Source organism: Archocentrus centrarchus, chromosome 14 (genome assembly GCF_007364275.1).
Source record: "Archocentrus centrarchus isolate MPI-CPG fArcCen1 chromosome 14, fArcCen1, whole genome shotgun sequence".
Lineage (NCBI taxonomy): Eukaryota > Metazoa > Chordata > Actinopteri > Cichliformes > Cichlidae > Archocentrus > Archocentrus centrarchus.
Window position 1 is genome coordinate 6,707,768 of NC_044359.1, and position 25,732 is coordinate 6,733,499.

The 25,732-nt window shown below is 40.6% G+C and overlaps 1 protein-coding gene across 1 annotated transcript in view; it reads right to left on the reverse strand.

The window, feature by feature from the left end:
- LOC115791949 (delta-sarcoglycan-like) overlaps positions 1 to 25,324 on the reverse strand; it is a 137,864-nt gene extending 112,540 nt beyond the window's left edge. Inside the window, exon 1 of the mRNA XM_030746258.1 lies at positions 24,993 to 25,324. Within this exon, the coding sequence (XP_030602118.1) occupies positions 24,993 to 24,995 (3 nt within the window). The 5' untranslated portion in view covers positions 24,996 to 25,324. The remainder of the gene's footprint in view (positions 1 to 24,992) is intronic.
- Positions 25,325 to 25,732: the final 408 nt, after the last annotated feature.

Below are 25,732 nucleotides of genomic sequence, written 5' to 3' on the forward strand. Positions count from 1 at the left end.
CAAGCTGCAGTATTTAAATGATACTCAGTTAGTACTAAGTGGCCCAAAGTGTGCTGTTGTCTGATTCCGATGTGAATTGTAGCCTCAGTTTCCTGTTGCCCCTGGTGTGGTCTTCTGTTGTAGCCTTAAACGTTGTGTGTTTAGAGATGCAATTCTGCATGTCTGTGTTGTAACAAGTGATTATTTGAGTTAACCTGCACACAAGAAACCAAACCACATGTTGTAGGTGGTTTATGAAATCATGAGAAACTGAGCAAATTAAAACCACGAGCAAACTGAAGGTTACAAAAGTTTACCGAGATCCAAAAGTAAAGTCTAAACAAGGTAACAAAACATATCCAAGAAGGTAACTAAAACCATAATGAGGTAGAGATAGAACATTTTTTAACTTTAAAGTTCTAACCAACTGGCTGGCTTCCACTACCTGAACTGGACTGTTTGGTGCCTTTTGGAGCATTTTTAAGCAACCCTGCAAGTTGCTTTTATCCCCTTACTGTCATGTCATTAGACAGCCAAAAGGGCCGGCTGTACCTTGAAGTAAAATTTAAGTGGTTTGCAGTACGAAACAATTAATATAGCAAATGTACTTAAGAGCAGGAAAATATCACTGATTCAGACTTGATGATCAGGCTCTAAATGTGAGATCACTTTTTAAATTAATATTTGTTCACCTCTGGTGATGAAGTGTATAACTTAGGGAACTCATTAACCAGTGAAATTATCTTCTGTAATCTTCAAATGTCACCAAATGAAGTGGCAAATAGCCCTGCCTGTACAGGGTCCACTAAACACACTCTCCATGGAAACGTGTCTGTGTAGATTCTCAGTTATCCAGGTCATAGTAGTCTCTGGAGCTTGAAAAAGGCGACTGGACTTCTTTTTGTTTCTTGAAGACGTTTCACCTCTCATCCGAAAGGCTTCTTCAGTTCTCAACCAAATGGTGGAGAGACCCAGGTATTTAAACCCCTGTGGGCGTAGTCCCCTGGAGGTGGTTATGACCCTCTATTGATCATGTGCTTGAACACATGTGCCCAGGTGTGAAGGGGGCGTGGGTCATATTTAATCAGTGGTTTCAGTTGAAACCAACTTAGGACTCCGCTCCATTGTTTCCTGTGGCCTATTGAGGTCACTGGAACAAAGGTGTGAATGGGGGTTGAGACGTCTGGGAAGGGAGCTCAGGACAGCACTGTAAGCGGGGGAAAGTTGGTGACGTAATCCACCTCCTCTGTTCAATGATGGTTGTTCACAGTGGACATAGATGGCTTCTTTCACTCCTCTTTCAAACCATCTGTTTTCCCTGTCCAAAATGTGGACATTGGCATCCTCAAAAGAGTGCCCTTTTTCCTTCAGATGCAGATGTACTGCTGAATCTTGTCCTGTCGAAGTGGCTCTTCTATGTTGTGCCATTCGTTTGTGAAGAGGCTGTTTGGTTTCACCAATGTAGAGGTCCGAGCACTCTTCACTGCACTGAACAGCATACACTACATCGCTGATCTTGTGTTTGGCGGGTTTGTCCTTGGGATGAACCAGTTTTTGTCTTAGGGTGTGACTTGGTTTGAAGTATACTGAGATGTCATGCTTGGAGAAAATTCTTCTGAGTTTCTCTGACAAGCCTGACACATATGGGATGACAATGTTGTTCCTCTTGTCCTTCCCATTCTCTGTAGTTTGTGTTTGGCCTTCATTCCTGTGCATCTTAGCTGATTTGATGAAGGCCCAGTTGGGGTAACCGCATGTTTTGAGGGCTTTCTTAATGTGTGTGTGTTCCTTATGCTTCCCTTCTGCCTTAGAGGGAACACTTTCCGCACGGTGTTGTAGGGTCCTGATCACCCCAAGTTTGTGTTCCAGAGGGTGGTGGGAGTCAAAGAGGAGATACTGGTCTGTGTGTGTGGGCTTCCGGTAAACTTCAATGTTGAGGCTTCCATCTTCCTCGATAAGCACCGCACAGTCCAGGAATGGTAACTTGTTATCTCTGGTGTCCTCCCTGGTAAAACGTATGTATTTATCCACTGAGTTAATGTGACGAGTGAAGGCTTCTACTTCTTGGGTTTTGATTTTGACCCAGGTGTCATCTACATATCTGTACCAGTGGCTAGGTGCCTTCCCTTTGAAAGAACCAAGAGCTTTACTTTCCACTTCCTCCATGTAAAGGTTGGCTACAATGGGAGACACTGGGGAGCCCATGGCACATCCATGCTTCTGTCTGTAGAATCCATCATTGTATTTAAAATATGTTGTGGTAAGGCAGAGATCTAAAAGTGCACAAATCTGATCTGGGGTGAAGCTGGTTCTGTTCAGTAAGGAATCGTCTTCCTGTAGTCGTCTTCTGACGGTCTCCACTGCCTCAGTTGTAGGTATGCAAGTGAAAAGTGAAACCACATCAAAGGACACCATGGTTTCATCTGGATCCAGTACAAGATTCTGGACCTTGTTAGTAAAATCTGTAGAGTTTTTCAATGTGGTGGGGTGTGATGCCAACAAGCGGTGATAAGATGGTGGCGAGGTGATAAGATGGTGGCGAGGTGTTTGGAAATGTTGTAGGTGACCGAGTTTATACAACATTGTCATCCCATATGTGTCAGGCTTGTCAGAGAAACTCAGAAGAATTTTCTCCAAGCATGACATCTCAGTATACTTCAAACCAAGTCACACCCTAAGACAAAAACTGGTTCATCCCAAGGACAAACCCGCCAAACACAAGATCAGCGATGTAGTGTATGCTGTTCAGTGCAGTGAAGAGTGCTCGGACCTCTACATTGGTGAAACCAAACAGCCTCTTCACAAACGAATGGCACAACATAGAAGAGCCACTTCGACAGGACAAGATTCAGCAGTACATCTGCATCTGAAGGAAAAAGGGCACTCTTTTGAGGATGCCAATGTCCACATTTTGGACAGGGAAAACAGATGGTTTGAAAGAGGAGTGAAAGAAGCCATCTATGTCCACTGTGAACAACCATCATTGAACAGAGGAGGTGGATTACGTCACCAACTTTCCCCCGCTTACAGTGCTGTCCTGAGCTCCCTTCCCAGACGTCTCAACCCCCATTCACACCTTTGTTCCAGTGACCTCAATAGGCCACAGGAAACAATGGAGCGGAGTCCTAAGTTGGTTTCAACTGAAACCACTGATTAAATATGACCCACGCCCCCTTCACACCTGGGCACATGTGTTCAAGCACATGATCAATAGAGGGTCATAACCACCTCCAGGGGACTACGCCCACAGGGGTTTAAATACCTGGGTCTCTCCACCATTTGGTTGAGAACTGAAGAAGCCTTTCGGATGAGAGGTGAAACGTCTTCAAGAAACAAAAAGAAGTCCAGTCGCCTTTTTCAAGCTCCAGAGTCTCCATGGAAACCACTGAAAATATCTTACTAGTGCCTGAAATCTGAGTGTATTTAAAGAATTAACCAGAATAATGTTCAAAACTGATGATTTAGCCATGACACAATAACGTCCTCCAAGTTTTCTTATGTGCTGTGCAAAAGTCTGAGCCACCCCTCATTTCTTTATATTTTGCTTCCAAGGACTTTATTGCAGTTTTTTATTATTTTTTTAATGATCCTGTGCAATAATTCTCCAGGTTTCCTTAAGGTCTTTCAAAGTTTTTCTTTGGCCATTGGCTGAGTTCTTGTACCTGACCATTTTCAGAGGAATTTGTTTTTTTTTAATTGTAATTTTTTTTGCCATTTATTTGGTAAGCCCCTTAACGCTGACCTATGAACTGATCAATCACAACAAGCACCTAACTCAAGGGATGAGTTAGGTGCTTGTTGTGTCTACACATAACAAACAACTCAGTAAAGAACCCATTTTAAATTCCATCTTTGGGGACTTTGTTACTAGCAGACTGTCAAGCTATTAGTTAAAAACTTGGCATATTTAGGCATGATGTGGAGTGTTTCCAAAGAAAATTGAGGAAACTGGATGAGTTGAGGACAAAAGAAGAAGAGGCAGGCCTAAAATCAGAATCAGATGAACAGTATCTGAAAGTCATGTCCTTAAGAAATAGGAAAAATGCCAGAAAAGACCTAAGATGGGACCTGGCTCTTCAGCTGATCAATCTACTGTTCACTGAAGCCTCACCAGAAATGGTCTCAGTGGAAGGGTGGCTGTCAAGAAGCAATTCTGAAAGAAGGGACACAGTAAGAACAGGCTAATGCCATATTACAGAAGACCTGGTCTAAAAATCAGTAGCAGCAGGTGTGATGGACTGAATCCAAACTTGAAATTTTCAGTTAAAATCATTATAAACATGTATGGAGGCTGTCAGGAGAGAGGTACAACAGTCAGTGTCTGCAGCAGTCTGTAAAACATGGTGGAGGCTCTGTCATGGTTTAGGGCTGCACTTTAGCCAGCGGTGTTAGTTGTTGGAATTATGAATGCAGAAATGTATCCGATCCACCCTGCAGAGTCATCTGGAAAGTGTCTGATTGGCAACAGCTTCATTTTTCAGCATGACAATGATCCCAAACACACTGCCAATGCAGTAAAAGCATACCTGGATAGAAAAACACAGTACATTGTGACAGAGAATGGAACAAAATGCAGCCAACATCCAAAGAAGAGCTTTGAATGCCCTTCAAGAAGCCTGGAGAACTATTTCTGAAGACTACTTAAAGAAATTACAGAAAGCTGCCTCACAGAGTTCAGGCTGTGTTGAAGAATAAAGGTGGTCACACTATTGGTTTTCAAGCTTATTACAATTGCACAAACTCTGCCTTTGCATTACATGCTGTTTTTCCATGTATGTTTGCATGTTTCAATAAATCGCTGCACCTACTCCTCATATTCCTAGCAAAACAAGGAAATTAGGGGGGTGGCTCAAGACCTCTGCACAGTACTTTTTTATTAAGAAATAAAATCATACACTGTTTAACACATTTTTAGCAGTACAGTTGGTGTCCCCAGGATAACAAAGACACATTTTTAGCTCTTTTCAAATTCTGGGACTTTTCCAGATTTCCAGGACCATACAAGCCCTGATTATAAATACCTGATTACTTTAATAATCAAAATAATTTTATGTTAAGTGTAGATTAAAGAAGGAAACCCACTCTAGTGGTGTCTGGTTTTCAAGCTGCCTGCATGGTCTGCATTACAGCCTGAGATACCGCCATTCATAAACACTTAAATGAGTTTGAGGAAAAAACTTGCAACATATCAGCTTTCACTGTGTCTGCTGCATGAAAGCACATTTCATTTATTTTTCAAGAGTCCTCTGTATGAAGAGCACTTTTATCCAAAGTGCTTTAGAGTGATGTGAGTTCTTTGGTTTTTTTAGCACAAATGGGCCCAAATAACAAACCCTCTGACCTTACAGTGCAGAACGGAGCTAAAAGGAGCAGGAATACAGCACACAATAGCAGGGCGTAGAGACAGGCAACCATTCACACCTACAGACAGTTTAGAATCGCCAGTTAGCCAACGCAGACACAGGGACAACATGCAAACTCCACACAGAAAGGCCTGAGGCAGCCAGTGGTTTCAAACCCTGGACTTTCTTGCTGGGAGGTGGTGGTGCTCACCCCCACATCAGCATACTGCCCTGGTCAAAAGTTTCCACAGTTTTAATGTTTTAATTATTGTCTACCTATGCCTTTTCATTGTAATCAAATTATTATTAGTTATGAAGTGAACTCAAACAGTTTGACTTTACACAACCTAACCAACCCTCTTTTTAATGCTATCCAAACTCGACAGTTCTTAGTCTGTTATTTTTTAATTGGAACATAAGCAGTGTCACTCTGTCACATGACCTGTTTGTCTTGCAAAACTTCACCAGAGACAGTTTGAAATCACATCGCAGCACTGAGCTAAGCATCAGTGCACCCTCCTGTCTGTGCTCTCACAGTAGCAGCTCACTTCACTCATGCTGCCACTGCTTTGCTAATGACACAAACCCACAACTTTTCAGTTTGTACAGGCAGGCAACAGCTGGTCTTTGCTTTTACTTTACGTTCCCACTGCGAAGTTTGCTAATAGGAAAGCATCAGTGTGAGCCCCGTCAGCCTGAGGATCGAATCATAGATTATATTAACAAAATATAATTCACCCTTAATCCACAAGTTAAGTTCAAGTTAATCTAAAATAATAATATCAATTAACTAAAAGTGCAATGTGACAGGAACTAACAACTTTTTATTTTATTCATTAAGGGCAAAAGGAACATGAACAGTGTGATGGTCATACAGATTGTAAATAAAACCCCAGTTCAGCCAGGGCACGAACAGTACAGCACAGACTTTTGTTAAATTTCTTTAACCAAGAAGTCAAGATTAAAAATTTATTTTGTGTGTGTTCTTGATACATGAGCAACGTTATACTAACGTCTGTTTAGATAGTGGAAGAAAACCTGTGCAGCATAGAGAGAACAACCAAACTCCCACTGCAGTATCACAGCTGCTAATGAAATAATCAGAACTTCTATTGATTTCTATTTCTGGACACAGATTTCATATTATCCTTAACAGGACTTCTCAGCTGTCTGGTCTTGTGTGTACCTGACTTGTGTCTGTGTTCATAAAATGAATATTTTCCAGTTTTGATAGGAAAAAAGTTATTATATGGAGGCTGGAGGGGTTCATAATGGAGCAAATGATTTCACTGGTCACATTGAAGACTCAAGTTTGAGGCAAGGGTGTTACAGGTGTTCATAATTCATGTCGCAAACGTGGAATATACTTCCAGTTGCAATACATCAGTCTCAAAATTGTGCTGACTGGGATTAAAAACTTGTGACATGAATGTGAAAAACAGATTGCTTTTTTTTTTACTAAATCAGTCAGAGAAGCTCTATCATGGGCTCATGTTTCCCATAAGATACAACAAAGAAACATTTCGACAAAGGGGTCACAGCCTGCTATAACAGGGTGAGCTGGGAGAAGTAACAAGAGAGCATCTGTGTAAATAAGTTCTCCAAATATTACACAAAAGCAGAAAAAATACACAAGGATCATACAAAAGAATACAGGCAGGGGTTAAATGTAACAGAATCATTTCATTCAATTCTTTTTTTTTTGACTGCTGCAAATTTCTGCTCTTTTGTTGCATCATCACATCGTAATTACTAATTAGTTAATCCTTAATTAATTAATGCTGTGGTAGACAACAGGCCATATTACCAGTATATTTAAATTAAGTAAAGTCACTGACTTTGCATATTGTGCAGTTTACAGACTAACAGATGGAATGCAGTCCGTCAGGATTTTCATGTATCATGTAATTTCATTTTGGCCAAAGACCTCTTTGCATTCAATTCCTCTGCCGTCACAAGCTGACTGATGGTGATTTTGACTTCTCTGCACTTCAAAGATGGTTTCCGGTAAACATCTGTGGGATTTACTGCACTCTGCGCGCATCCACAGCATCATCATTACAGGTGCTCAGCTCCGATTGTCCATCTTCTCTGATACGGACTGAACAATCATTTGTATGCACACTGCTGTGTTGTTTGGGAGTCTGGGACTATTTAGACAACAATTTCTATGGTAAGTGCCAATTGGTCATGCTGTACTCTCTCTGGGATGTGACAGAGTTTAAAAAAAGAAAGCAATCATTGGTACACACAGATAGAAAAACATAAATATGGGAGACAAAAGAAGAAAAGACAGAAAAAGAGGGAGAGGCTAAAATACCTCTCAGGAACTAGGAGAATAAAGAACAACAAAAAAAAAATATCAAAGGAATGAAGTGGAGATGAGAGAGTGAGGAAGCATGGGAGGAGAAACCACGAGAAAAAACGAAAGAGACAAAGAGAAAGAGACCCTTTCTCTGAAACACAAGATCACAACCTTGACACTAAAGTTGAAAAGTAAAGACAGTTAAAGGGTATATAACAACAAAGGTCTGTACAAATATGGGACATTTTGTACAGTATTGTACTGTTCTTTGTAAAAACAGCAGAATACTGTAAATACTGATGCCATTTGGAAAAAAAAAAAAAAAAGCAAAACAACAACTGTGGATCTGTGATGTGTTTTCCAGTTTTTGGGACCAAGAACAGCATTCAGATTGAGCTTGCAATGGGCCATCATGACCTGGACTCCTGTAGCACTTAATCAACAAACAACAGTGGCAGACAAAGAAGGCAAGAAACTGAAGGTATGACAGTTCACATAGAAAAACAATTTACATAGACCAGGACCTTAGGGTACATTATGTCATGATCCTTTAAATGCTGCAGATACAGAAAGACTGGAGGCTTCACAAGCAGTGGAAACTTATCACCCGTCTGAGTGCACAAACTACTCCACAAACTTGTTTGCCAGCAATTAGGTCTAAGATATGACAAACATATTGCTAATCATTTCAATACTTGAAATCCCTCATCATGTTAACTGGCTGTAATCAGCCTCAAAGTTGAGTAAACAGCAAATCAAAGTCAAAACGTGTTAGCAGTTTACTTTAACGTGATGTGGACTTCATAGATAATTGGGAAACTTTCTGGGGAAAACTTGGTCTTGTTAGGAGAGACAGCATCCATTGCACTTTAAGAGCAGCTCTCTTTTCTAGAAATCTGTTAATGACACAAACCCACAACGTTTCAGTTTGTACAGGCAGGCAACAGCTGGTCTTTGCTTTTACTTTACGTTCCCACTGCGAAGTTTGCTAATAGGAAAGCATCAGTGTGAGCCCCGTCAGCCTAAGGATCGAATCATAGATTATATTAACAAAATATAATTCACCCTTAATCCACAAGTTAAGTTCAAGTTAATCTAAAATAATAATATCAATTAACTAAAAGTGCAATGTGACAGGAACTAACAGCTTTTTATTTTATTCATTAAGGGCAAAAGGAACATGAACAGTGTGATGGTCATACAGAGTGTAAATAAAACCCCAGTTCAGCCAGGGCACGAACAGTTAGCAGTTTACTTTAACGTGATGTGGACTTCATAGATAATTGGGAAACTTTCTGCGGAAAACTTGGTCTTGTTAGGAGAGACAGCATCCATTGCACTTTAAGAGCAGCTCTCTTTTCTAGAAATCTGGCCAAATTTACTGTATTAAACATATTTATTTATTCTGCTTACAGAAACTTGGTTAAAGCAGGATGAATATGTTAGTTTAAACGAATCAACAGTCACACTAACTGTCAAAATCCTGTGCGGGCTGAGGAGGAGGAGTAGCAGCAATCTTCCACTCCAGCTTATTAATTAACCAAAGACCCAGACAGAGTTTTAATTCATTTGAAAGCCTGAGTTGGAAAATTCTAAATTCTGTTTTATTTGTTGTTATCCATCATCCACTTCTGAGAAATCAGAGTTTCGGTCTGATTTCTCAGACTTTAGTAGATGGCTTTCTGAAAGTGCTGTAACTAAGGATATAATTTCTCTATTATTATCTTCTTCGATGCCACGTGCCAACAGTGCAGAGCAGCTACCTAAACTCTACAATCATACTTGTAGGTCCACAGTTCATCTTTCTCTTCTCCCAGTTTGTCTCTGCACAGCTTCACACTGCCCCACCTCTCTCCCTCACCGCTTCACCCGCAAATCCTGCAGGAAGAGACAGCACGGCAGTGTTGCCAACTTAGCGACTTTGTCGCTAGATTTAGCGGCTTTTTAGACTGCCATAGTGACTTATTTTTTTCCAAAAAGTGACTAGCGACAAATTTAGCGACTTTTTCTTGGATATTGCCATTCAGCTAAAAAATATTGAGATAATATTTTTGGTCCATATTGCCCAGCCATACCTGACTCCATGGTATAATGCACAAATGCTCAGGTTAAAGTGGATAACCCATAAGCTGGAGAGGAAATGGCATCTCTCTAATTTAGAAGATGCTCATTTAGCCTGCAAAAAGAGTTTATTGCTCTACAAAAGAAAAGCCCTCCATAAACCTAGGACATCTTACTATTCATCACTGATTGAGGAAAATAAAATCAACCCCAGGTTTCTTTTCAGCACTGTAGCCAGGCTGACAAAGTGTCTTACAAATAAAATTAACCATTAGAGAAAAATATTCATAACCACCTCATAGACATATCTCTATGTACAGCTACTTTCAATGCTACTGATATTTATTTAGACTCTCTCTCAAATTAATCTTTCTGAGTTAACTTCAGTAGTTATTTCCATCAACGTATCTATTAGATCCCATTCCTATTAAACTGCTCAAAGAAGTCCTACCATTAATTAATGCTTCAATCTTAAAAATGATCAGTCTGTCTTTATTAGTTGGCTATATACTACAGGAATTCAAGGTGGCTGTAATTAAACTATTACTTAAAAAGCCATCATTGACCCAGCTGTCTTAGCTAATTATAGGCCAATCTCCAACCTTCCTTTTCTCTCAAAGATTCTTCAAAGAGTAGTTGTAAAACAGCTAACTGATCATCTGCAGAGGAACGGTTTATTTGAAGAGATTCAGTCAGGTTTCAGAATTCATCACAGTACAGAAACAGCATTAGTGAAGGTTACAAATGATCTTCTTACAGCCTCTGACAGTGGACTCATCTCTGTGCTTGTCCTGCTAGACCGCAGTGCAGCATTCAGAACTGTTGACCATAACATTTCATTACAGAGATTAGAGCATGCAATAGGTATTAAAGGTACTGCACTGCAGGCGTTTGAGTCATATTTTTCTAAAAGACCAATTTTTTCATGTCAATGGGAAATCTTCTTCACACACAAAGGTTTATTGTGGAGTTCCACAGGGTTCTGTGCTAGGAACAATTCTATTCCCTTAGGCAGTATTATTAGAAGGCAAAAAATACATTTTAATTGCTATGCAGATGATACCCAGCTTAATTTATCCATGAGGCCAGATGACACACACCAATTGCAGGAATGTCTTAAAGACATAAAGACCTGGATGACCTCCAATTTTCTGCTTCTACTCAGCCCTACAAAGCTTAGAAACATGGAGTCTAACCAGCCACTTACTCTGGGTGGCATTACTTTGGCCTCCAGCAACACTGTGAGGAATCTTGGAGTCATTTGTGACCATGACATGTCCTTCAATGCAAAGACCTGGTTTTTTGCATCTGTGCAATATCTATGAAATTAGAAGCATCCTTTCTCAGAGTGATGCTGATAAGATAATTCATGCATTTATTACTTCTAGGCTGGACTTTGTAATTCATTATTATCAGGCTGTATTAAAAGCTCCCTGAAAAGCCTTCAGCTGATCCAAAATGCTGCAGCTAGAGTACTGACAGGGACTAGAAAGGGAGAGCAGATTTCTCCCATATTGGCTTCTCTTCATTGTCTCCCTGTTAAATTTAAAATTCTCATATACAAGGTCTTGAGCAATCAGTCTCCATCTTATCTCAGAGACCTCATAGTACCATATCACCCCAATAGAGCACTTCACTCTCAGACTGCTGGCTTAGTTGTGGTTCCTAGATTATTTGAAAGTAGAATGGGAGGCAGAGCCTTCAGCTTTCATGCCCCTCTTCAGTGGAACCAGCTCCCAGTTTGGATTTGGGAGACATTGGATTGATTTCCAAAAGCCTCAAGCAACAGATGCCAACCTGAGGAAGTTTGAAATCACTGTAAAGACTTTGGCAGTGCTGAGGGTGCACCGACAACCAACTAAGTGAGCTGCTTTTAAAGTGTTTTTACAAAAACAAAAACAGGCAGAAGGACAAGACCACCAGTGCACTGCTGCAATATTTATGTGTATGTGAAACAGATATGACATTGTTTAAACCAGACATGGAAAGGAGGAGCTAGGGTGGTGGTGGGCTGCAAAGCATCTGCAGTAACTGAGGGCACGAAAGCACTACTTGACTTTGTGTTCTGCCTGAATTCATGTTATACTCAAAACAAATTTCCATTTTTATAACTTCTGTCCATTTAAATCCTAAATGCAAACTCACTACACAGAAAATTATCATTAACTGTGAGATACTGACGAGAAGTTGTTTCCTGAAAAAACAACACATTACCCTCAAAGACACCCTACTGTGTTGCAGTTTTACAGCCAAAAGACCAACATATGTTAAAAATGAACGATGAAGTGCCCTCATCCTCTGAGTCCAGCTCAGAAGACCTCAAACTTCAGAAGCATTATTTGAGATGTTAAGAAAGCCAAAATTCTGAACAGTGTGAAGCTGATCATTTAAATTTCTTTGAAACAGCATTTGTTAAAAGTTCTAACTAGTGCTTATAGGAAACCTTTAACTCATGTCAGTCTTTCCTAGCCATTAATTTGGTCAAATAAAGCATAGTAGAAATGTCTTTTTAGCAAACAATTTCCAGCTTTAACATCTGGACAAAAAGACTGATTGACTTTTGTTGGATGAATGACAAAATGGACACAAGGAGCTGATTACAGTTATTAAACCTCCACAGTCTAAACATATTGTAGCCTTTGTTGTGAGGTCTAGAAAGGCCAACTTTAAGTATTACTTTGCATTGTTAAAAAAAAAAAGGTTCAAATTTGTGGCTGCAATCACAAAATTCATTACGAGCACAATCATCAGAGTTATAATAAGGCTTATTTTAGAAAAGAAACCACTAAACACACTCAACACTTAAATGAATGCATTGAAGTTTGAACTAAAGAGAGAAAAAATTATTTTTTATATTCACTCCTTTAAATATTTGCATTTTATTTATTGATTGCTTTCTTTGTTTTGAGTCATTGTGTATGTTTTAAACAAAGAAAGTGAGTACACTTGTCTCTAAGTCTGAGAAGGCTGTAATGAAGTGAAAAGACTGCAAACTCTGCCAAGCCATTACACTAAATAAATAAAAACCTTGCCTCCTAATTGACCTGGCTGATGGCTGGATCACACTTTGATAGAAGATAAATAATAGGACGACTGTAATGGATGGACCCTGTAGGTGTCCAGTTGGTTTTACAGACGCAGCTCATTAAACCAGTGGAATTGAGAAAGTATGCACGTCTCCATGAATATAATTTCAGCCTCTCTGTACATTTTGTTTGCTCTGCTTCTGAAGGTTTAGGTGCTATTTACCCTGCAGCGAAATGGTCACAAACAACGGGGGAGGGGTCATAATTTCCATGGAAATTACTTTGCTGTGCAGTGCCAGGCGGATGTGGGAAGAGGCTGGCTCCGCTCAGTTCGATTCCTGCTCTGAAGTCTAATCCTCAAATTATCACTCACTCAGCAAATCACCCCCCACCCCCACCCCCATGCTCTCACACCTCATTTTTCCTCCCTCTTTTCACATCCCCTTCTCACTATCATTTGCCTCTAACGTTCCTCTCAAACCACCTATCTATCCATCAGTCTGCAGGAGGGACAATAACAGAGACATTACATAAGAGTCGACAGGTGTTTCATTGATGTGTTTTGAATGTGTGAAAGGAAATAACAGAAGCACTACTGCCGTCCCTCAAACCACTGGTGCTCATAGAAGGAAACGATGGAAAAACAAACAAACAAACAAACTGAAAATGATTATGAAACATAAATGGCATAAAACATCCAAGTTTAAGTACTCAGGGGTGGGTCTTAAAAAATTTTTTTAGAGGGCTAAAAACATGTATCGGGTTGTGCCATCTTCATGATGTAGAGATATAAAGATACAAACAGAGGGATTACAGCTCCAGTCACCACAGGTGAGTAACACTAATTACATGCATTATTTTCTTCAGCCTCTAGGGGCAATGGTGAGTACGTTTCCCTCGTCTTTCAGGGCATCACTCAGGAGGCACTGAGCTCTGTGATAGACTGTTAAAAACACTTTTCTAACCAAAGATGGCATATACACAAAAAATAAAATCAATAACAATAAAACAGAAGAAATACACTAAAACCATGATAATATAAAATATACAAGACTGTTAGTGACGGTAGACGTCTGTAGGTCATCTCTAGTCAATTACAAAAACAGTGACCCTAATTTAAGACCAAGGCACTGACAATAAAAAACATGAGACATCAAAGTCCTCATTAAGAGCAGAGGCATTTGATTTTATTTTAAAAGTGTCAGTTTTCAGCATGTTCTTATAATAAATAATAATTATTCTAATTATTGACCACAGCAATAACTAATTTCAGAGCAGATAAGCTAAGTTTCTGGTTTGGGAACAGGAAGGTAACTCCAGACCAGTTTGTCCTTGCTGGAGAGCTTCTAGAGCGGATTGCTGGCGGTTCAGTAAAAATCTCATTTAAGAAGTGTCACTCCCAATTATGTCTGAGTTTTTCTTTATTATGTTTTTGATCAGAACAACCTCTTGGCTGTAGCATGTGACAAAGTTAGGTCCCTAAGTTTGCTCTTGGTTTAGAGTGCCATAGCTGTGAGTTTTAAGAAAAAAAAAATTATAGTCACACTTCTCTGAAGAACTAAAGGAGGACAATGATGCAGAAAAAGGGCAAAATGCCATTTTGCATAACTGTTAATAGTCAGTAAATTGAAACTGTAGAAGTGGGAACACAAGCTGGTCTTTGGATTAGTGTTGTAATTTCTGTGTTGTTTACTGCATCATATCCAACCAGCAAGGAGGTAATATGAGCCAGTGTGACAAGATTTGTGGCAATAATAAATGTAGAATTGCAATTGAATGTTTTTAAGACCCTGCAAAACAATACTCTGGCATTGGTGAAATATACTTATTTCCTTTCTGGCTCAGAGCTAAATAAGAAAAAGCATTCTCATGTCTTTGGGCAGGCTGTTTACTGTAGCTTAGCACATAGACTGTAAACAGGAAGAAACAAGTCTGCAGACTTATGTCATCTAGCAGAGATATTTTACTCTGCAACAGATTAATCAGTTTTCACAGCTTTCCAGAATTTGGGTGATTTTATGGTTGCAAAACATATGAGAAAAGACTACAAGGCATACTGCCAGCTGGTAAATATAATGTTCTACTGGGCAGTCATATTGCGAAAAAGCTCTGCTAAATACTTTCCCAGCAGCATTGGGCCTTATTCAGAGGCATATATCTCTGTGGTATGGAAGACTGAAACTGCCATAATAAAAAATTAATTAATGAATTTATAACTCAAGAGTTTTTCAGTTAAAGTATCTAAGCACCTAAATTATTTTGCAATCTCCTGACTGGAAACAGAGGTGAGCATCTGGATCAGATGGGGAAGGCTGAAGGCCACCCTCCATTATTTACATGACAAATCCATAAATACATCCATTCAATTAAATTCCATTCAATTTAATTTATTTAAATTTTATTTATATAGCACCAAATGACAACAGTCACCTCGAGGTGCTTTATATTCTAAGGTAATTACAATAACAGAGAAAACCCAATAATCAAAACAACCCCCGTGAGCAAGCACTTGACAACAGTGAGAAGGAAAAACTTCAGCAGTCATCTGCTGTGACCAGTTGGGGGTGAGGGGAGGGAGACAGGACAAATGACACACTGTGAAAGAGAGCCAGAGATTGATAATAACTAATGAGTAAATGCAGAGTGATGTACAAAAAGAGTGAAAAGAGGTAAATGAAAAATAAGTACTCATGGGAACCCCCCAGCAGCCTAGGCCTATTGCAGCATAACTAAGTGATGGTTCAGGGTCACCTGATCCAGCCCTAACTATAAGCTTGATCAAAAAGGAAAGTTTTAAGCCTAATCTGTCATGGATCAGCTGTTTGGCAGGAAAGAAGGGGACCCCGAGGCAGACGAGGTAAATGGAAAAGACAGTCTTTAATTGGCAAAGTGCAGGACAGAACCAGGAACAAAACCAGAACTCAAAACCAGGACAAAAATGAACCACAGAGGAACACAGCAGGGGAGCGAACGACGACGACGCGACGAGGACAAAGTGAAAACACCGACAATATAAACACAGCAGGTAATGGGCAAATGGGAAACAGCTGGGAGGGAAACACAGGAAGCAAAACTAAAACCAAAGCGCACAGACAAAAGACCTACCAAAATAAAACAGGAAAGAACCTAACAGAACACACTGGCTTAACACCTGGGAAAACAGACACCGACAGATAACTGACACCAGCACAACAGAACCCAGGGGAACAGAAACAGTGAAACCATAACAAAACAGAACTACATCACAAGAACACAGAATACTGGGCCACCGGCCCTGGACCATGACATAATCTTAAGAATAGAGAGGGAGTCTGTCTCCTGAAACCAAAGTGGGAGCTGGTTCCACAGCAGAGGGGCCTGAAAGCTGAAGGCTCTGCCTCCCATTCTACTCTTAAGTATCCTAGGAACCACAAGTAAGCCAGCAGTCTGAGAGTGAAGTGCTCTGTTGGGGTAAGAGGAAGGATTTTAAATTCAATTCTGGATTTAACAGGGAGCCAATGAAGAGAAGCCAATATAGGAGAAATGGCAGCAGGCAGGTGTGAATGCATCTGCATCCGGAGCAAAGTGAAGACTTTTGGAGGATGGCCGGGTGTCAAGAAGGGCAGCAAAGAAGCCACTTCTCTCCAGGAAAAGGACAGACTGATATCCTGCAAAAATTACAAGGATTAGACTGCTGATGACTGGGGTAAAGTCATTTTTTTCTGATGAAGGCCCTTTCCAATTGTTTGGGGCATCCAGAAAAATGATTGTCTAGAGAAGAAAAGGTGAGCGTTATCATCAGTCCTGTGTCATGCCAACAGTAAAGCACCCTGAAACCATTCACCCGTGGGGTTGCTTCTCATCCAAGGGAGTGGCCTCACTCACAATTTTGAAGAGCACAGCCATGAATAAAGAATGACACCAAAACATCCTGTCTGTGAGAGTACCTTCTCCCAACCATCCAAGAACAGTTTAGTGAAGAACGATGCCTTTTCTAGCACGATGGAGCATCGTGCCATAAGGCAAAGTGAACGAAGTGGCTGAAGCAACAAAAGCATTTTGGGTCCATGGCCAGAAAACTCCCCAGATCTTAATCCCACTGAGAATGCATGGTCATTCCTCAAGAGATGGGTAAACAACCCCCCGCCAAATTATGACAACCTCCAAGCATTAATTATGCAAGAATGGGAGATATGAGGCTGGGTTTGACCATGAAGAAGATTGACAGCTGGTCTTGAAAAAGAAGGGCCAACACTGCAAATATGTCATTGTCAATGGAAGCCATATGACTTGCTCCTAATTATACTTCAGTACATCAATGAAACATGTGACAAAAAACATAAATAAATCTAAAAACACTGAAGCAGAAAACTTTGTGAAAACCAATAACTGTGTAATTCTCAAAACCTTTGGCCATGACGGTATATACAGAAAAATTGTCATTTTAAACATATAACAGGGAAATTACACTTCTACCTAACAAGCAAAATATCCCCAGTTTGATTCCTGGAGGAGACACAAATCCCTTTGGAATTACGTCAGGAAGGGTATTGGGTGAAAAAATTCTGCCATATCAAACATGGAGTTATCTGCTACGACGACCCCTTGTGAATAAGGGAGCAGCAGAAATTAGCTGCTGCTGTTTCTTCCTCTTTATATACATATATGTTTTTAAAATATTGTTTGCACATTTCATGGCATTATTATTTATTATGGCAGACTCTGTCCTCCATACTGGGAAAGATTTCCTTCACATTTGTAGAAACTTTACTCAAATCTCAATTTACAACCCAAGAACCTACGGAGTCTGTGATTACAGTAACTGTATTTATAACATGCTGTTAGCTAGACCACATTAAATGTTAAGTTTAAATTTCATATGTGTCTCAATTTACAATTATTAGTGATTTAAACACAGGCCTGACAACACTGGAGGCATTTGGAGCTCTAAATTGTTTATAAAACTGGCCGTAGAAGATCTGAGCTCATCCTCCTCTTTGCGAGCAAACAATTTTTTTTTTGTACTGTTTTATGGAACACGTTCAGAGTGACCAAAGGGTTAAAAACAGCAAACATCTGATGTCTGCCCAGTTAAGATGTTAATCAACAATGTGACAAATGCAGCAGTTTTGTCAGATTTCCTGCTTCTGTACAGCCGCAGACACACACACAGAACGATTCTAAAGGAACAAAAACCTCCAAATCTCTAATTTTCATTGGAGGCAACATGTTGCTTTTGTGTTGTGTTTAGTTGGAACACCAAAAATAACGCACCAGTTCTATAATTATACCCCGGCTAGCAACTGTCTTTACCTGCTTTGCCTTTGTCTGTCTTCCCTTCTGTGTTCCTGTCTCCTTTAACTATCTTCAGTTTTGTTTTCCTCACTCTTCCTCGGTAACTTTCTCCCTTACTCCCTCAAAAGTACATGTTCAGAAGTCAAAGTTTTACAAAAACAACAGGAATTTTGAAGAAAATGTTGGGAAGGTTAATAATAGCTGAGCTGGGCAGTCTCAGTCTCCACCTGTTCAGTGCAGTCAAAGATCTACAGCGGCGTTTGCTGGTTAGACGCTAAATGCTGATCAGAGGAGAACAAGGCTGATCTCTTGAAGCATGGGTCTTATTGTATTTGCAGAACTGCTACTGATGGAGAGGATGAAACCTTGAAAAACAAGCTCTCAGCAAACAGCAGACAGCTCGCAGTGACTGCTCGGAAAGACTCTGTTGACTTCAGTAAGTCAGTGGGTGGAAACACAGCCAGGGTTACACAGTCATTACAATGTCAACATCCTAATATTAACCGCTGTTAAAAACCAACATTAAAGCAGCCACAGATGAAAGTTACAATGGCGCCTGGAGCTGCTAGCTGCATGTTTTTGTTAAACCAAGGACTTTAGCATCTTTGAAACAAGGCTCAGGGTTTATTCTGATTCATTTATTTTATTCAGCTTTAACAATACGCCTAAGGCCTGTTGATATTTGGATGTTTGGTTCTTTGTTTCTGCGACCATGCTAACAAATCCGTGAGTCTTTAGTCGAGCTTAATGATAATGCCATAACACCAGGCCCGTGGCAAAATATAAATTTTGAGCTAGTTGACTTTTGGAAACTGACCCCATCTATTTAAGGACTTCCTACATTTTTGGGGATGCCTCAAGAAATCAGGTCTGATGGAGCCTTTTTGGTAGGTAATGACCTGACCCTCTTTTGTTTGACCCTCTTTTGTTTGACCCTCTTTTGTTTGACCCCTTGTTTTTGCAGAAATTTACTCTGTTCAATTCTCTAAAGGGAAGAGTACAGGGTATAAGGCATATATAAACACAAATTATGACTGAGGATGGTTAGACCAGCTTTAACACTCTTCACTATTCTCCTTTATATAAAGTATTTTCATAATAAATGCATTTATATTTTATCCTGAAAGAGTTTTTCTACATGAGGTACCTGGTCTCACAGCTTTTCCTTAACAGTTGTAAAGATCAAGAGTCACTAAGGCAGGCATACTCATCTCACAGCCCACGGGCCAAATCTGGCCTGTGATTGGCTGCTGACTGGCCTGCAGCCATTTCTTATAATTGGTCAAAATTACAATAATTTACACATTTTCCCTTTTATTGTATAGCAAATGCTCAATAATTCCTCATAGCGTTCACAAAGGGAACTGTCTGTGAGGCACCTGTGGCTCTGGCTGCATTACCGTGTGATATCACACTCATCTGAATGTGAATGTGGGAGAGCTCTTTGAAAACGTGAGCGCTTTTCAGACAACCTTGAGCGTATTCGTGGCGAACATAGAGGGAAAAAAAAAAACTTCACTATCCCTACCCTGGGACTGTGCTGTAACGAATGGTAGCACTGTTAAAAAATCTGTCAGAAAACTTCAGATCACGGTTTCACAATTTCAAAATCCCACAGCAACTGCTGCTGTTTGTGGGAAACCCGTTCGCAGTTGCTGTCACCGGAAGCTGCCCAGCAGAGGTAAAAAAAAAAAGCGCAGTGCCTGCTATAAATGAGGACGCTTTCCAGCTGGAACTGGTCCAGATGCAGGCCGATGATGTCCTAAAAGCCAAGTTCAGAGGACAGACTGTGTGAGTTTTGGGCACGTTCATCAGTATCCGAACTCTAAAATACTCGCTATATACTGTACATTTTGACAATGTTCGGATCCACCTACATATGCGAGACAGAGTTTTCAGTGATGAATCTAATTGATAACAAGAAGCGCAATAGACTCGCCGACTCACATCTCAACCAGTGCTTGCACATTGCCTTGACATCTCATAGACCAAACTTCAGTAAGCTCTCAAAGGAAATGCGATGCGTTACCTCACATTAAGCATGTAGTCAATAACTGATAGTGTGTGATGCATGAAGTGGTTCAAATATAAACATCTGTCAAAGACCGGTCTCTAGGTCTGGTGCCTTAACAGAAGATTTCACAGTGATTTTCAGCAATCACAGACAAGTTGGAAAAATGACTCCAATGTGGAAGTGCCTCAGGACTGCATTCTATCTGAAGTCCATCAGCTGGCTTTAGCTGTGGTTGCAAAATGATTTCCAGTCCTAAAGAAGTGTATGGGAAAACACTTTTCTGCTGAGTTTAGGGGCTCAGTCACTTATTTTGGGTCATATTGACTAAAAGATTAAGTCAATTTTTTTAAATCAATGGGGAATACTCATTTTTTCCTAGCAACCAGTGGTTACCAGGTGGTACCAACTGCCCTCTGCACCTGTGTGACGGGGGCCTAAAGTCAGAGTCAGAAGATATGATGGATTGTTTCATATATTCCAGTATGAATGGTTAAGGTATCACCCCTGTAGGATCCTTCTCAAAGGCCGTCAAAAACACCGCTTATAAATACGCCGCTGCTGTATCTGCAGTCTGGTTGTACTTCTGTCTGTCTTTGGCAACAGGCAGCAGCAGATAGCTGAAAGCAGACAGTAACGAGTACATGAAGAGACAGCGAGTCGGGACTGGGGGTTGGGACATGTGGGGATATTTGGAGCTCTAACTCTGTTCCTAATATATCTGTATGTGGATCGACAGCTGCAGTGTCTCCTGAAGCAGTAGGCTGTGTTACGTGTCAGAGTCACAGTGGGACTCAGGAGTTTCCCGGTGGAGCACAAATGTAATCGATGTATAAATAGTGGAAGGCAAAAACAGACAGAAAGAGCTGCTGGCTGCAAGTAAGCCTGAAAACAAAAGCATAATTCATCTGGTCCTCAGGTAAGCTCGACTGTCAGAGATGTTGTTAAATCATGAAGCTGTTTCACCATCGCTTTTTGTGATAGTAATATTAAATTCAAATATCATACAAAATTACTAATAAATTGCAGCAATTGAGAAGCAGTCATGAACTGCCTCTCACTCTGACAATGGCCAGGGTGCAGTCAGCAAAACTGTGTAATGCAGTTTAGTGTAATAGGCACGAAATAATGTTTCTAAATATAAACCAACTTGTTTCTGTAGCGTTTGACTTTAAAAAAAATAAAGAATGAACTCATTGATCCATCATAAGACACTATCGAGCATGTACTGAATGGGTGTCTCACACACACACACACACACACACACACACACACACACAAGTGTGTTTTGCTATCTTTGTGGGGAATTTCTATTGACTTCCATTCATTTCTACAGCCTAAACCTTACCTTTACCCTTTTCCTAACCCTAACCATCACATACCTAACCCTAACCCTAACCTAAACTCAATTCATACCTTAGCCCTAACTCTGACCCCTGACCCAAAAACAGGGTTTCCCCTTGTGGGGACAAGGTTCCAGTCCCCACAAGGAGCAATTGGTCCCCACAAAGTAGTATATGTCAGGAAAATTGTCCCCACAAGGTATTATAAACATACGCACACACACACACACACACACACACACACACACACACACACACACACACACACACACACACACACGCACACACACAGCTAATTAGCGCACCAGAACTGAAGCAGAGACTTCTTGGACGGTCTATACCACATTTTCTTTTCCAGAGAATTGCCTTAAAAATGCTCAAAAAGGCACCAACAATACAAACATGGTGAGAGGTCCAGTTCAGTGGCTCCAATTAGCAAAGCTAAAGCCTACCAAAGAGCAATTGGCTCTTTGGTAGGCTACCCTGTGTCAAGATATATGTCAGTAAAAGCCGCCACGCCCACTAACTTCAATCATTACAAGGATCCACAAAAGTCAGACATGAAAAAAATTCTACTCCTGTGGAGCTGTTACGAAGGGACCACTCAGAGTTTTTTTCACACTAGGCTTTAAACATGCTTTCAATACTGTTATTCGGGCATTTTAATGTGGCTTTTGGAGCCAGCTTCAAGTTGCCGTTAGAGAAAGTGTGGAAGTAAAGATTTGGCTTCATTATTTCAGGCCCAGTGGTTGCTGCTTGGTTTGTGTGCATTCCTGGGATGTAGCTTCCCTTCGTTTCCTGCAGGTTCCCTGACTGACACACCTTGCAAAGCATCAATGAATCACCAACCAGTAGTACACTACATGGACAAACGTATTGGGCTATGCCTCTTGATCTCTGAATTCAGGTGACTTTCAGTCCCATTAACACAGATGCATAAAATCATGCACCCAGCCATGCAGTCTGCCTTTACAGACATTTGCGAAACAATGGTTTGCTCTAAAGAGATCACTAAATTCGAGCATGGTACTACTGTAATAGGATGGCATAGTTGCAACAAGTCAGTTTGTGAAAATTTTAAGTGGTTTCATTGCAAAGTCAATACAGTGTTCTCTAGTTTAGCTCTTGTACTAACTCAGCTCTCTTTGCGCTCTAGATTTGTGTCAGTTGGCCTACAGGAAGCCCCGCCTGCCAGTTTTTCATCTCTCCTGTCTCCTAACATTCCTTCCTACTCTCCACTGGCTCCTTCAGCATCTACCACAGATCACCTAGCCAAACCACTTGCCTGGGTACACATCCCCATCTGCAGCTGAGTCTGTCAGCTCTTGGTGACTATGACATCAAAAGATGAAAAAATGAATACATTTTCACTTAAACAAATTTCACCATTGCATTTCACGGGCAGAAATCATACCTATTTGTTACAGAAGTGGGACATCTCCTTCCAAGGCTGCTGCTGCTTGGAAACAAAATGTTATTAAATTTAAAATTATAGTAAATCTGATGCTCTTAATGCAAACTCCAAAATGGAAGAACAAACTGTGGATCAGACCTAACAAAGTAGAAAAAGGTTTCTGTCTTTGATGATTTTGATAAACTAAACTCTTGACAGAGGGCAAAGTTGATGCATTTCAATAAGCATAAACTTGTGTTGCCAGACTTATGTTTCATCACACATGCATAGGTCTGCAGGAAATCGTGTTCTCATCACATAAATTGGGATAATGGGACCTTTATAAATCCTGACGCAGCAAATTTGGGTTTTGAAAAGTCATCGGTTTTCTGTCTCGGTATTCCCAGATTCTCATGTGTAATTTTAAAGTAACTGAACCTAAGTTGTCTTTTTTTGTTTAAAGCCTAACAGTAGGCGTTGTTGCTCTGAAGTGCACAAATGAAAACCTTCAGCTGCGCAGGTAAGTGCATGTACAACAGGACAGGAGCAATGTATCCAACTATATTATGACTAAGGTTTGGATAAAGCTAATCAAATGGATGGACAGAATTTTGTGCTGCATGAACCATATCAAAGTCTGCACCATCCCCGGCATCCCCAAAGCAACAAATATCCTCAGTTTCCACAAACAGAAGACCCTCAGGTCTTCCTGTCAAACCCGAAACCTCGGTGAGTAAACATGAAAAATCTCAGCTGCAACAGAAATCAAACACAACAATGCTACAACCATTTAGTCACAGCAGGGCTGCCTAAATGGTTGTAGCATTTAGGCAGCAACAGGTACACCCCGGAAATTCTCATAGTTACACACTACACACTATAACCAGCATTTTAAGTGAACTGGAGAAATTCTAAATTACTTTTGAAAGCTGTTTTTAGCACATGAAATCTGGTGAATATTGAGCAAATCAAGCCTGGACGCTGTCCAAAGTGATCCTCTTTCACACGTAGCAGAAAACATTCAAAGTCAGACATCGCCTCACTACTGGGAACACTCTGTTTGGTTTCAGCAATGGAGAGTGTGTAGGAGCAGGACACATGATAACTACCAACTCACTGTAAACTCACCAGACATTATACAGACTTTGTGCTATAGTGAGGTGGAAGGTTAAAAATGCCCTGTTTGCATTCTTATATACACATCTGCTGGGTAATTTCAGGAAAGTTCAGGGCTTTAGTGGATGAATGATAGAAATCAGACTCCAAAGACTTCCAATCTAAAAGGAAATTCAGGAACAGTTACTTCATTTACTACCAAAAAAAAAATCAGCTCTGCCTAAATGCATGTGTCCAAAAAGCACTGTCAGAAGTCAAGTTAAAATGTTTCTAATTTTAGGTTAATGTTTCAATTTAAACTCTAATGTGAGCATTTTAGAGTTCCAACAGCAGTCAGTGCTAATCGGAGTTGCACAGAAGAATCAAAGCTTCCTCTGACTGTCTGTAACGGTTTAAAAACAGAAATGACTTTTGTCCAATGAGCTATGCGGACACTGAAGCCAAACAAGACACCCCCCCCCCCATGCTCCCATCAACCCACACGCCCCCTTCACCACAACTGAGCCACACACTCATCTGTCCCACCCAGAGCTGAACCAGAGTCAGTGTTGAGGCATGTGCCTCCTCCTCGAGACCCTCAGTAGGCTGCAGTCTGTCCACATTCACCTTCTTCTTACTTATTTATAGCATCTTGTTTCCCAGAGGTCCAAAGTAATTGAAACCAAATGTGTTGCTGACACTGATATAGAGAGGTTGGGAGGGGGTGGGGGGGGACCCACTCTCCCTCCTCTGCTTCTCTCTACCCAAAGATTATAGAACAGAGGTGAGACTCACAGTCTTGGAAACAACTTCTTTCTTTTTTTTTTTCAATTTCAGTTATAAATGGAAAAAAAAAGTTTATTCCAACTTCTGTGTTCACAACAAATAAATGACTAAAAGTGTGTCAGTCTCAGGGGCTCTGCATTTGTAAAGTGGTCATAATGTTTTTCTTTTTTTTCCCCAGGCCACTGAGTGGTGAAAGACCCCCCCAAGAGAAAAAGCAAAGTTAAAAGGACTAACTGCAACTTTTATTTGGTCTACTCTTTAAAAAAAAAAAAACAGCTTGCAGCAATCAAAGCTCAGCCCACCTCCACACCCACCAAAGCCACACCAACAACCACAATCAATGAGCAGACCAAACAAGGCGGTGAAAGCAAACTTACCATGCTTCCTTTTTCCTCTTCTTGTTTGTTATTCCTCTCTTTATTTCTACCCTTTCCTATCTTCTGGGCTCCTGCTGAGCTCTGCTTAAAGTCGAGGTGTTTCAGGCAGATAAAAATGGAATGGAGCTGCTGCTTAGAAGCTGCATGAGGCCTTCACTGACCAAGTCAGACAGCCAGCCCTCTTTCTTTCTGTCCTTGCTCACTTGTCAGCTTTTCCAATAACAAACTAATGCCCGCCTCTTTTGGCTGAGTCCCCGAGCTGTGAGCTGTTTCCTGAACGCGTGGTGGACTCTTGTGACCCAGCTGTCTCCCTCTTTTCTTTTACTTTTTTTTTTTTTTAAGCTGCTGCTCTGCTGTGGAGAGTCTTGTTACTCCAGCCCTCTGTCTGTGAGCTGGAGCCCAGCCTTCTTGCCTTCCAGATTTAGAAACAGAGACACATGTGGGTACGAAGTTTAAAGAGGCGGGACTTGACTGAGAGTGTTGTGTTGTCATGACGACCCCTCCTTGTCTAGGTCCTGAGTTCTGTTGTGTTTTATGAGTTTTTGCACATGTGCGTTTGCACACATTAATCTCTATAACCAGATGTCTGCATAGGTATACAAAGACTCTGTAGGCCGGGGACAAAATGTTTGGCACTGGAACTTTTGTATTTTCCATTTGTAGACCACTTGGAGCCCCACTTTTATTGACCAGGTAATCTGTTCATTTGGAAAGCAGCAGAGGAATGGCATTTTTCAAAA